Raw genomic sequence first — 13690 nt, forward strand, 5'->3', positions numbered from 1 at the left:
CTTAAATAATACTGTTAGTCTAATAATTAAAATTGAGTGTAAAACCAAATATAAATCTTTATACTATTCCTTTAATCAGTTGATAAAATACATGAATTTATATTATTTATATATGAATAAATAAAACTCAATTTATTTTTCAACTCCTTAGTTTTCCTATTTCTTGGGGATCTTAAGCTGCATTCTTGTGCTCCTCAGATGGTCCCATTTCCCGAGTTAGTTCGACTGCGGTGTGTTCATGTGCTTTAAGTCCGAACGTGGAAATAACATGGATGCTACTATAAAGATATTTCGGATTAGCATTATTATTGTCATCCGACTATGCTGAACAGTTTGAAGCTTTCTATTACAAAATTATTTGTTTGTCCCAGTTTTTACTGCACCAGTACATTGTTGACATGGAGAGCAACCTAATACCATATTACAAATGACACCATATATGTATTTGCAATATGTGATTTCGCACCATTATTTAAACGTTTCTAACCGTCAACCATGTTGTCCCCCCATGTTTCTACGTGTATGACTTCAACAACTCTAGCTAAAGCTAAATTTCTTTATAAAAATACACCAGCCAGTGCTCATAATGTTAATCATCTACTTTACTGCATACATGGATAATCACTGTAAAAGTAAGTACAGTAGCTAAAGCATTATAGCTGGCAAGCTAACACCAAGAAAGTTGAACACAACTTGAAGGTTTTTTTGACATTGTTAGAAAAAAGGAAATCCTAAAAATCTACAAAATTCAAAAGATGACACCAAAACATCTTTCCAAAGAGAAATGCACTTGAAGATTTATATGTTATGAACAAATTACAATAGTGTCTGTAAACTTTTAGCAATAACTTGCAGCTCAGCTAAATGCTCCATTTTCATTGAACTTAAAGTATTTATTGTTTTAATTTGTCTGATAATCATTTACTACCTTTTATCATTTTTGGTGTTTTTTGTGCCAATGTTAAAGCTCCAACATCTCAAACATCACGGTCACAGCTTTGGTTTGGAGCTCTGCCATCAAGCTAACATTAAAGAAAAACTTTGAACACCTCTACTCTGAAGTGGCAGGTTTTGCGTTACACCGTGAAACACCATTTCCCATTGATCCATTCATTAGTTTACTGAGCTTTCCCTGCAGCAAGCCTAATGCAAACACACACTGTGCATGTGTGTGTTTAAACCAAAAGGATTTGGAGGGAAGGAATGACTCAAATATAGTAGTGAAGTTCAGCCCTGTGCCAGCCCGTGTTTGTGTACTCTTTTCTTCAAAAGCGGCCTGGTACTTGCGGTCACTTTGAAAGGCATGAATAACACTGACCAAACCAAACTGACCGCGGTTCATTTTGTCCTGGCTGAAAGGGCAAGTCCCAAATGCCAGGAATTAACGCTCTGCCCATTTTGTTTTTCTTTCCTCTGCACATCTGCAACTTTAAGATGTTTTGTCTGGAGAGATAATAGTGAGAGGACTGAGAGAAGACGAAGAGGAGGTGAAAGAACAGAGAGGGAGTGACAAGAAAAGAAGGAACGAAGGGGAACTGAGTGCCCTTAAAACCATATAAACCCAACAGAAATGAAAAATGACATTCCTGAGAGACAGAAGTGGTGGAACAGAGCGGGGACTGTCATCAGAGAGAGAAGTCTGGGATGACAGATGGACTGCAGGGAGGACGGGCGTAGATGGATTGAGAGAGGACAGAAAATGAGAGGAGACAGTGTGTGTGTACACACAGCTGCAGAGGGTGGACTCAGACCTCATCATCTCCGGTGGAACCACCAAATAAACAGGACAAAGTTATTTTCAAATTCTCCCTTTCTGTCTCACACAGACACATAAACTGGGACTGTGAATGTGATCTTAAAAAGACAAATCCCAAAGCTGAGGCAGAGCGGAGGGGAAGCAGACATTCCCACATTATTAAAATGACTTTCAACCATCACCTCCCCTGTGTTTACCTCATCTCTGACCACAGAAGTGAAGATCCAATCGGGCGTGTCCTTATCTTTTACAGGATAATTAGCTAGAAATGTCCGGTCTCTGCCTTGGAGTCTGTGGTCGGCTGTCAGGCGTGAGGGAATGTAGCACATGCACACACAAGAGAAAAGAAACAAAATCACATCCATTTAGCTCAGTCCAGTCTATACAAAAATTATAAACGTATACACATAAGGCCTACTTTTAAGAAAATGTAAGAACTTTGTGTGTGCACACTACATGTTAAAAACTGATCGGATCAAACTACAAATTACAACAAAACAGTTAAAATCATAAAAATTGAGAAAAAAGAAAAATACTCTTAGAAAAATGTTCATTATGATGGAGGGGAAAAAACCCCTGAAAACCTACACACACTTTCAAAAAAGTTGCATCTACTGTAAATGTGTGTATAATAATAAAAAAACAGCAATATGTGCACTGGGATGTGCATTTACACACACCTTTTAAAAAGCCAAATTGTATTGAAAATCATGAGCAAAAATAATAAAAAGGTTCTATTAATGAAGAAATCCCATATACAATTGTACATTATGTGTCATCAGCCCATATTCTCTTACATATTAATCGATCATTTAGTCTATAAAATGAACATTCAAAAAACCAAAAGATACTTTATTTATTATCAGAGATGACTAAGAAAATCAACACACAAGAAATCTTGCTTAAAAAAAATACATTCAAGATTAATCAATAGTTGCCTGGTCAATTGTCAATTGAGTAATAGACTCATCATTTCACCTCTAATATTACAAGTTTACACACAGCACACATAGCCTACTTTCATACACAAACACAGAAGCTTTCAGATTTGTTGTGCAAACATTCATCAATAATCCAAACAAATCAGAGACAAGAGACAGAATTACTGCAAGCATATTTTTTAATACAAAAACAGAACAAAAAAATTGTTTATAATTTTAGTTTTACTTTTACACAATTTACTCCTAGTAACACCCCTCGCTCCATGGTTCTCATCATCACACTGAGAGTAGCACAGCATCAAAAGGTGGCGGACTCGTCTCCTGCGCCCCGAATCCTCTCAGAGAGACAATAAATAAATAAAAATCACCTTAAGATGTCTTCTTTCTTAATGTAATTTCATTAGTTTTTCCATAAACTTCATCTCTTACACTGAGATAACACAGAGACAACTCGGCCCCATCAACGACAGGACATTTGAAAAAAAAAAAAAAAGCCTAGAAGAAGAGACGCTGGGGAGGGACATGAGGGAGGAAACCCGCTCTCATTGGTCCACTCTGCTCAGGTCTCCTGTCATTCATATTTGTAGTTCTCTCTACACATGAAGGGCAAACCCCTTTGGTCATGGTTTGGGAATTGTCGTCATTAGCAAAAGAGAAAAATGAACAAACAAGGCTGCCACTAGAACCAGTGACCTAGTGAATAATGTAATGTTACAATGAAGTAGAAACACACTTTACACACAAATAATGTCAAAGAGCGGAGCGGACATTTCCTTGGTACAAAAATCACAATTTCTTTAACCATAATACTAAATCACTCTCCGCGAATGGTGATATGACATGAAACTGAAAAATAAATAGATTTTTCTTTCAAGCTAGATAACAAAAGTACAACTGGATTATAAATTAACCAGAAAACAACGGGAGGAAAAACAAATTCGCAAATTAAAATTTTTGCATACAGTGACTCAAGTCAATGACCTTGTATCATTTCCTGTAACAATAACACACATCTTACACAGCACCTTGTGTGTGTGTGAGAGTGTGTGCGCTGCTGGGTTTCTAAGGGCAACACAGCATAGACGTTAAGGTGGAACTGCAGAGGAAGAGACAATTAGTGCATGCTGGTTGTCGGACTCCGCGAACACGGTCATTAACATCGGGTTAGGTTACACATGTCGTATATTGTCAGTAATGTGCTGTTAGTTGAGTGTGTCACCATAAAAATAGTCCTTTCTATTGCCAGGTTGTGATTTTTGTGTTGGATTGTTACGCCGGCATGTGACAAAACCACACCGCCCTTTGCTGAAATGCACACACAAAGGCTGATCTTAACGTTCCAGCGGTCGGGAGGAGTCTGCTCTGCGGTGTTTGAGTGTGTGAGTGTTTGCCCTCAGCTGCAGCAGCAGCACCACCGCCACCACCACCGATCCTCTGAGTCTGAGGTTAGCCGGTGTGTGTGTGTGTGTGTCGGACAGCGTTTCCCGCCTCCTGAGCTTTCCACGTGGTGTCTGCTTCTGCAGAACTGCTGAGGTGACTCTTTTTCTCGCCAACCAGTAAGGAGGAAGCGACATGGCAGTCGTTGCATATTTTCTTTTTTAACTCATTGTTGAGGCATTTGGCCCACAAGCCAAAACAATAACCCACAATTCTTTCTTCTTTTTTTATTTTGTTTCCTGAATGTCATTGGAGCTTTTCTTTTGTGGTGGTGGTGGTGTGTCCCACTCCCTACCCCGCCTGTGTTAAAATGTGTGTATTTGTGTGTCAGTGTGGTATAAAGCAGTTTAAAGACTTTCTCTGTTGCCCTGTCTGAACGGGACAGAAGAGCGTAACACGAAGTAAGGCAGCATCACGTCAAGTCCATTGGTGTTTGGTTCCACGCTGGTGGGGAACATTTTGAAAGACGAAAAAGGAGACTGGAAGGCAAAGTGGGGTCGCTTCTTAAAGGGGAAAAGTCGGTTTCGACCCCATGGACTCTGGCCTGGGAATGCCAGACCAGAAATCCTCTCCTCTTGTTTTCAGTCTGCTTATGAACCAGGGGAAAGAGTGAGCGGGAGATTCACTCATCCCATCCATCTCCTTCTTTCCCCTGTTAAATATCAGTCATAGTGCACAAATTCTACACCAGCCCTACGGATGGACTTCAGATTGAACAGCTGGTACACCCAAAATGGCCGACAATTGCAGTCCACCCTCTGTGAAATGGAGGTGTAACAGTTCTGCTCCAGTTTATCTGTGGCTGGTGTTATTTTCTCGCAGACCCAGGGGTCTTTGGACTGGGGGCCTTTTTGGAAATGGTGGGAATCTTGGAGGGTTTGGCCCCGGGTCGTCGTGGGGTGTCCGAGGCGTCAGAGCAGACGGAGCGAGCGTCCTGTAGCTCTGATGCGTCTGAGGCATCACTGCCGCGCCGACTGCTGGCTCTGCTACCCGTCCGGCTGCCGGCTCGGCTGGTCGGACCGCTTGCTGTGGATGCCCCTCGCTTCGGATCTGCCCGGAAGACGGAACGGAGGAAAGAGAAACGAGTTCAAAAGTGCAAAAAATTTGCAAATTATATCTTGGATTTGTCAAAAGCAGAGGATTCATTTCTAATAAATCACAATTTTTTTGCCGGCTTTATGGATGCTAATGTTGGTCGGTTGGCCTGACACTTTGTATCCAGATTGAAAAATCTCAACAACTTTCAGATGATTAGATGATTTAGATGATTTGAAACAGACATTCATGGTCCCCAGAGGATGAATTGTCAATGAAGTTAGTATAAGCTGCACATACGGCAGTGAGATATCTCAACATCTACTTGAAATATTGCCACAAATGTTCTGGTGCCACCATGAGGTTCACATTTGTGGTTTTAAGTAAAATGTCTTGACAACTATTGGATGGATTGTCATGAAATCTGACTTGTAATAAGTTTTGTGATTCCTTTCCACCGACACTCAATGATCATAATGTGACTGTTGACTCACCAGTTCGTGTTGGTTTGCTGGAGTGTGTCGTTCCTCCGTTCTCTCCGGTCAACGAGCCTCGACTCGAGTGGAACGTTGGTCTCTTTAGTTTGGACCCCGACGCTGCGCCCTGCAGGAGCACACAGGAAATATCAGCTGAGGATAACTTCACTGTGAAGGTGAACTCATGTTACTGATGTGCATCATATTAGAGACACACCAGTAGTTTAAACACCACACGGTCACATAACTCCTAAACAAACAAACAGCACACACACAGACAACACACACGGACACTGGTCAAAAATAAACAAATATCTAACTACAAATGAAAACTTAACACACCAAGACTTGTTGTACCACACATATTGCAATAAATAATGAGGCGGTGAAGGTTTGTGTTATATTCATTTACTTTATAACAACTACATAATGATTATTTTATTATTGTTTAGCTGCTGATTATTCTCTTGATTAAGTATTTGTTGAATAAAATAGTGTAAATTGTCCGCATGTTCAGTTGCTGATGCTGACATTAGACAAAGAGGCAAATTAATCAATTCCCACTACGAGTGACCCCTTTCACACCGTCACATTGTTTCCACATTGTCATCTGACACATTATTTAAAAAAATATCACTCCTAATTAACGATTAATCAATTGTAATATAAAATTGCTGCCACTTAGTTTTATGTCAATCAACTCACCAACTGATCAACTAATTGCTTAAACGCTAACTCCCTGACTTGAACTTTATTTTTGCTTAAACCGCGTTTAAGATTAAATTTTCTTTCCAGTCAAACTTGTTCCACATGTTTCAATAACGTCACTAATACGCTGCTTACAATATGTTGAATGTTGCGTCTTCTAAATGTCATCTTTCAGGTTTTACCTCGACCACATCATGTTTTTGTCAAAGGTCAAAAACTGTTAGGAGATGATGTAATCTTTAATTCAAACATATAAACCACTGAGACTGAAGTTTCAAAGCTTTCACAGCAGATAAAGTTTACTTGGTGGTGTGTGAGAGAGTGTGCGTTAGTGCATTAGCGCGTTCAGTAGGGTGGGGTCGGGTGGGACAGGGAGGTGGGTGGGTTGGGTGAGTGTGTTACCTCGTGCCCAGGAGTGGTGAGGATGTGACCGAGATCTGGGCAGCAGTGGCACTTGGTTGGCGTTGGAGTTTTACTGTGTGCCAGCCAGGGCTTGGCATAATCACGTGACTGAGTATGGGAGGACTGAAGGGAGTAAGGGAAGGAGGCGAGGAAGGATGGAAGGAAGGAAGGGTGGGGGCAAAGGAGAGCAAAGCAGCAAGAGAGTAGCAAATGAAGGAGGGAGGGAGTTGTGGAGGGACGGGAGGGAGCGGTTGTATAGCGAGAAAGTGCAGCGCAGTGTTTTTTTGTGAAAGAGCAGCAGATGATTTAATTTAATTTAATTTTTTTTAACAGAGAACCCAACAATGCAGGAAGGACATTTTTGAAGCCAGGTTAGCGGGGGTTTGAATGACGGGAACGAGGGGAAAAGGCAAAAAGATGAAAGACAAAACAAAGAAACAAGAACAAAAAATAAATTTCACAGTTAAGAATGTGGTGATTTTTGACAACAACAACAGGAGGATGACAACAACTGAACAATATGCAACATAAACCCAGAAAACACACATACAAAGTCACCAGCGCATATTAAGTCAGTCTCTCTCACCACACACACACAAACTTAAAGCTGGGGTAAGCAATTTATTTTGGAAGCATTTTTTTTGCATGTTCTGGGTGAGTGGCTTTGGGGGGAGGCCTGAAGAGAGGGGGATTCAGCTGGATACTTTCAAAATCTAGTCTTGCTAGTTTCTCCAACGTTGCCTAACCCAGCTTTAATTCAGATGACAAACAGGGCTGACAAATGAAAAACTTCACTGACATCAGACGACAACACCACAAATGACAACACGTAGTCTGGTTGACTGATAACAATGGGCTATGAGTGTTTGTCCCGACAATGACGATGTTTCCATTTGATATTATTTCCTCTAACAATAGATTTTGTAAAAGACCTGGACGTAGCCTTTTTGAAGGAATTTTAGGGGTGCTATGACACATTTTAGGGCTGAACTAAAGTAAGCCAAAGGTGACAGGCTGGGAAGTAGTCTCTCCTCTCTGCCTGCTTGGTCGACTGACTGATGCAGCTGTCTTGATAAGGGTGCACTGTTGTCCATTTGCCAGGTAGCCCAAGGTCGAGATTATCTTCATTTTGTTTCATTACAGACAGAGTGACTGTCTCTATGTAGAAAGTGTTGCATGTGGCTTGAATGACACACAGCGTGACTTAGATTAACATTGTGTCTTGTGTTGAACAGATATCCAATTGAATATTCACACATGTATATAGAGGGGTGAACAATAACCTTATCTGGACACACAGTGAATCTCTGTAGGTCTAGGAAGGATAAATATCCCCAGACAGGAAGTATCCTTCAGATTGGTTTTGGTGTTACATTGTATGCTGTTATCATTCTTCCCAGCTGGGCTCAATAAACAATGCTTTATAAGACATCATGAGTTTTCCAAAGACACTTCTTCTGAGACAAGAGAAAAGACACCTGGCTCACTTAAAGTAAAGCCAATGCTGACGTGCCTTAAACATGCAATCTTTCTCATGGCCAGCAGGAGACGACGCTAGTTGTAAAAAGAAGTAAGATTGTATAGAAGTCTATGACTAAATGAGCCTACTTCTCTCTTGATTTATTACCTCAGAAAAACACTTTCCTGATGAGTTTATGGTCTCAATCGCTAGTTTCATGTTTTTCATTTAGTAAATTATGGTCCCATTTAGAGTGAAATAGGAGATAAAGTAGGGTATGATTTAAGGCGTGGCTAACTTGTGACTGACAAGTCGCTTCTATGGTGATTTGTCTTTAACCATGTGTTTTATCTCAGTATGAATACAACACAAGGTTCCTGCACATTTTAAGTAATCCATTTTTTTCCCATTTTTTTTTTTGAAATCATAGCTGGTATGAAATTCAAGATGAATTTCCAACCATAGTAAGAGTTTGTTGTGTTTTGTTGTGTTGCTGTGATTCTTCCTGTTCTGTCAATAATGTAGCTTAACCTAAAATAAATGGATTTAAGAAATCCTCTTAATCAAATCATCTTAAAATATTGATGTCAGCTCTTACCCTGGATGACGAGGAGGCTGTTGGTGTGGCGGGCGTAGAAGGAGCAGAGGGGAGGGAGGCGCCGCTGTGGGAGGCTGAAGAGGAGGAGCGAGTAGGAGAGGCGTTGCGGGAGCCCGGTTTGGAGCGTCGACCCCGGGAGCGGAAGGCAGCCAGACCCTGAGACGCTCCTTCAGGAAGGATGAACTTTTCTCTCAACTCCAGGTTGGTTCGACCGCGAGCTGAAGAGAAACAGAGAAGGTAAAGATAAACGGTTTATCGACATACAGTTTTCCTCCAGCAGGGGGCGGCAGAGGCAGCGAGCAGAGTGAGGGAGAGAGTCAGTGCTTCCTTGGCTGCAGACATCAGAGTCCGTGCATGTTTCATTTGAGAGTGCATGTGAGCAGAGCGGGGGGTTAGGGGTACAGGAAGTCAGAAGTGCACTTTGGTTGAGTTGTTTTTAAAGGGAGGTGAGTGAGTGTGTTCGGTGTGACTGCAGCAATCAATTCAATACGCAACGAAAGTCAGCAGGTCGTCCATATTTGTGGACACATTTCAGACAAATCCATCAAACTCCACAGCTCGTTGCTCTTATTTCACATAATTTCCTTGTTCATGGCCAGAGAAAACATTTTCTCAACAAGAGAGAGTTAAAAGGATGCTAACAGAGAGCTGATTATATCTTTAAAGGAAATGTTCAACATTTTGGGAAGTACCCTTATTCGCTTTCCTGCCAAAAAGTTTAGATATGACTCCCTGCAACAGATGGGACTGACCAACAAATTGGTCATTAGTCTAGCAAGTTTCCTCTGATTGCTGTCTTTGTGCTAAGCTAAGCTCTTCATGTAGAACGGACAGCCATGAGATTGATATCAATCCTCTCATCTAATTCTCTTGCAACAAAAGCGAGAAGAGAGCCAAAGAGAAAATGGAACTTCTGGTTTCCCTCATTCAGAATCACATACGACGAATAACTGAAACAGTTGAGAAATGTACGCAAATGAAAAACTGGAAAAATTAGATCTTAGTTGGTGAGCTTTATTGATATGGATAAAACCAAGTTAAGTACCCTGAATTAAATAATAATGTTCATGGGTGCTTTATTTTTTTATGTGCTCATTAAGTAATCGTTGATAATCTTTTCACATCACAAAGGTTTTCATTTCTGATAGCAAGTGCTGTCGTGGATGCCAGTTTGTCTTAGAGTATGGATAGTAAACACCTGGAACACGCTTCAAGACAGAGGAAAGAAATGTTGATTGAGCTTTCTGCTTTGTGTTGCAGAAACTAGCAGAACAGAAGCTATTCCAGACGGGACGCCATGAATTCTGATCTCTGAAAGTGTATTTCCCAAAATATCAAATCATTCCTTTAAGCCATGGCAAGTATCTCCAGTTTTACGACGCACACACTTTCATTGCGTATTTGCCTAAAAAGATCTGAGGGGGTGGGGGTGTGAGCAAAAGCACAGCCTCTCTTCTCTTGTTTTTCCAGTTGAATTCATTTTCACTTCTTGCTGCGAAGGAGCATCTCAGCTCTGCTGTGTATACACAGTATGTGTATAAATATGTATGTGGGGGTCATGCCTGGTTTATGCTTTGCGGGAGAGAGCCCAGAGATTCAGGGTTTCTCCCCTCTTCAAAAGACACTCAGCAGCATTCTCGGACAGAAAGTAGTGCAGCAGCCTCAGCAGACAACAACAAGCCTGGAGAAGCCAGCCACAAAGAGAGAGAGACAGACAGAGAGTGAGAGAGAGAGAAGAGAGAAAAAAGACTCAGTAGAAAGAGTAGAAAAGGAACAAAAAAAATACACAAAAGAACCAGAGGAGAGACAGATTCAGAGAAGCATGGAAGACAAACAAAATCACAGAAGTGGAAGAGAAGTGTAAAAGAGTCACAAAAGAAGAGAAAGAGGGAGGAGAAGAAGGCTGCAGCTAGCTGTAGCAGCAGTGCAACTCCTAGCCTCAAGGCCATCATCCCTAGCAACCGAACAGCAAGGCCAGTCAATTAAACGGGTGCACCCTGCAATTACATCTCCCCTCAATGCCAGCCAGCCAGGTGCACCCTGTAATTGTGTCTCCCACCAACCAGCCATCACATTTAAAAGGAGCTGCGTTGGTAGCCAGCGTTATTAGAAACCCAGGCTGGCCACGCCCAGGTCTTAGACACTCACCGTCTCTTTACAATTAAGTTTCACAGATTTGGTGAAGCATGTATGTGAATTTTTTACTTTTTTTTATTTGGGCTTAAACTAAAGAAATATTAAACATAGATATATAAATATCTTTATATGTGTTATTTGTAACATGACAATTTCTGTAGTATGTCTTCTTTTTTTTTTTCAGATTATCTCCATCCATGTTTCTTTTATTAGTTCACCTTGTAAAATGTGGCCATCTTATATCCATAATTTTAAAAACAAGAAAAGTATATTAAAAATAGATTTAAAAACTACAGACCAGGGGTTGGCCAAATCCTGCTTCGTTGTGAGTGATTAAAGCATGACGCAAACATGTGGCACACAGACAAAACTGACGTCAATGCCTAAAAACACAAATCTGACCACAGTTATAAACAGTACACACACACATATAGAGACACACACAGGACAGCTGAGGTTAAAGATGGAGACTGACAGCTGGATGGACGGACGGGTGGATGGAGAGTGAAAGAGATGGGAGTGACAGAGGAGCAGAGAGAGGAAATGTAGATACCTCGGGAGCAGAAATAGCCAGGAGTGACTGTCACTAAGAGACACAAGAGACAATGTGAAATAACAGCATGCTCGTGGTGGAATGAGAGAGAGTCTCACACACACACACAAAGTTATAACTTTAAGCACTCGAACTAAACACACTCACGCACGCGCTGTTTTTGGAGTTGAGAAACCTGTCAAACTTTGTGCCTTCAATGCCATAACCATCGACACACTCACACAGCCGAACGACGGGGGTCCGGACAAGTGCCGGTGATCCCCTGAACAGTGTTTTACGAAAACAGGTCAGTATATCAGAGCTTGCGTGAGAGTCGACAAACGGGAGGAGGGGTCAGGAGAGAGGAGGAGCAGAACAGTGGGGAGACACAACGTTAGTCAGGTATCACAGTCAGCAAGGCACAGCAACAAGGCCAAACCAACAAACCAAAGAAGAAGATGATAATGGGAGGAGGAAGAAGTGAAGAGAGAAGAAATCTGGACCAGAGTCCACGAGAGAGAGAAAAAGAAAGCTACCAAAACAGAGGGGGCAGAGAAAAGACAAGCAGTTAGGAGAGGGTGAAAGCGTAAGAGATAGAGGAGAAGTCCAACCTATACGAGATGAGATGGAGCTACTGGAATCGGAGCGAAGAATCTTAAGTCCTGGATGTTGCACTGGGGAAAGAGAAAAAGGGAGGGAGGGAGAAAGAGGGGGAGGAAGAGAACTGAGGACCATGCACCATGCAATACTACTTGTTTTATTTAAAAGAGAATGAAAAATAAAATAGGACAGGACACAGACCGAGGAGAGAATCGGCCGTGCATCTACAGAAATAAAACATGTGACAAGAAAAGATGATGAACTCCTTGAGGATTGACAGAGGACGGGCTCGGAGGGAACAGAGAGATTTTAGGAATAAGAGATGGAGACGGCACTGGAAAGAAACACTGGAGAGAGAAGTGAAACGAGGCAGCATTTCACTGCATCACCTGCTGACAGACAACTCGAGTCAGTTTCATCTGTGTGTTTGACTTTGCTGTGCTCTGTCGTCGCTCACTTATGCTTGGTGGTGTAAACATGTCAAGAGTTTGTTGCAGGAAGTGTGTTTGTAAAGAGTTATCTGAGTGGGTGTTTGTGTCAGTGCTAGAGCCCGACTGATATTATCAGATACCCGGACCGAAATCTGCCTTCCAAGAGGATGCGGGAATACAGAGACTCCCTGCACACACGAATGGCTTGAATATATTACTGATGTTTTGCTTTTTATTAGACCTAACGGCTCAAAATGCAATAATAACAGAGCAGCCAGGGGGTTTGATATTAGCGGTCAATATTAGCTTATGGCAGATATCAGTACCAGTGTTTCTAATGGCTGATAAGTAAGATTAAATTGAAGTGGAAAAATTTTAAACATAAAGATAAGAGATTGTTTAGTCATTGGTGACAGCTGTTCATAATACACTCTTGCCAACATCACACACTATATATTTATTGTTGTTTTGTATAGTTATAGTTCTATATTTTATTATATTATTTTCATAGACTGTATTTTATACATTTAATATTGTGGTTTTTAGTTCTTGATGCTAATTTAATTTCCAGTGAAGTTTACTGTTTAAAAAGTATGGTTATGTTTGTTATTGGTGGTTTTTTATAACATCTGTAAAATGTCCAGCTCCATATCTTGGTCACAATTAATAAATTAACCAAAATTTAAGAGACAGAAATGTTTGTTTATGGCCACAAAAATCCATCATCTGTCGGGCTCTAGCAAAGGCATGTGAATGAAATAAAGTGATACAGGGGAGGAGAAAGAAAGTACAATTATGTGTGTGTGTGTTCTGTACTTGTGTGTTTGAGAGCATGATGACTCGAGTCTGTTTGTGCGTGTAAACATTACTCACCTCTGCATGGATCATTTTTGACCAGGAACTCGTCCAGAGCCATCCAACCACCTCCGACCCTCACCATCACCGTGCTGCGCAAAATCCTCACCAGACGCAGCTGCTGAGAGTCGCCGAACTGAGGAGATAAAAAATAAAGGGAGGAAGCAAGAGACAGAAGAGAGGAGGACGAAGTAAAAGATTAAATGAAAAAGTAGAACGGGCAGATAAAAAGGGAAGAAAAAGTAAGACAGAAGGTGAGAAAGGGGAATTGACAAAGAAGAGAGAGAGAAGGGAATCAGAAAAGAGACAAAGTCAGTGAGTAAC

The 13690-nt window shown here is 41.2% G+C and overlaps 1 protein-coding gene across 18 annotated transcripts in view; it reads right to left on the reverse strand.

The window, feature by feature from the left end:
• Positions 1 to 2858: 2858 nt before the first annotated feature.
• macf1a (microtubule actin crosslinking factor 1a) overlaps positions 2859 to 13690 on the reverse strand; it is a 235337-nt gene continuing 224505 nt past the window's right edge. For 10 of the 18 annotated variants that reach the window (XM_038724189.1, XM_038724202.1, XM_038724187.1 and 7 more), the window contains 6 exons: positions 13385 to 13502; positions 12092 to 12154; positions 8813 to 9030; positions 6756 to 6878; positions 5664 to 5772; positions 2859 to 5184 (listed from right to left, as the gene is read on the reverse strand). In XM_038724189.1, coding sequence (XP_038580117.1) covers positions 4943 to 5184; positions 5664 to 5772; positions 6756 to 6878; positions 8813 to 9030; positions 12092 to 12154; positions 13385 to 13502 — 873 coding nt within the window. In that variant the 3' untranslated portion in view covers positions 2859 to 4942. The remainder of the gene's footprint in view (positions 5185 to 5663; positions 5773 to 6755; positions 6879 to 8812; positions 9031 to 12091; positions 12155 to 13384; positions 13503 to 13690) is intronic. The other 8 variants (XM_038724204.1, XM_038724200.1, XM_038724191.1 and 5 more) reach the window with 3 other exon arrangements.

The sequence above is a fragment of the Micropterus salmoides genome, unplaced genomic scaffold, assembly GCF_014851395.1.
Source record: "Micropterus salmoides isolate LMB-PRFRI ecotype aquatic unplaced genomic scaffold, ASM1485139v1 Ms_hic_scaffold_17, whole genome shotgun sequence".
NCBI classification, from domain to species: Eukaryota; Metazoa; Chordata; class Actinopteri; order Centrarchiformes; family Centrarchidae; genus Micropterus; species Micropterus salmoides.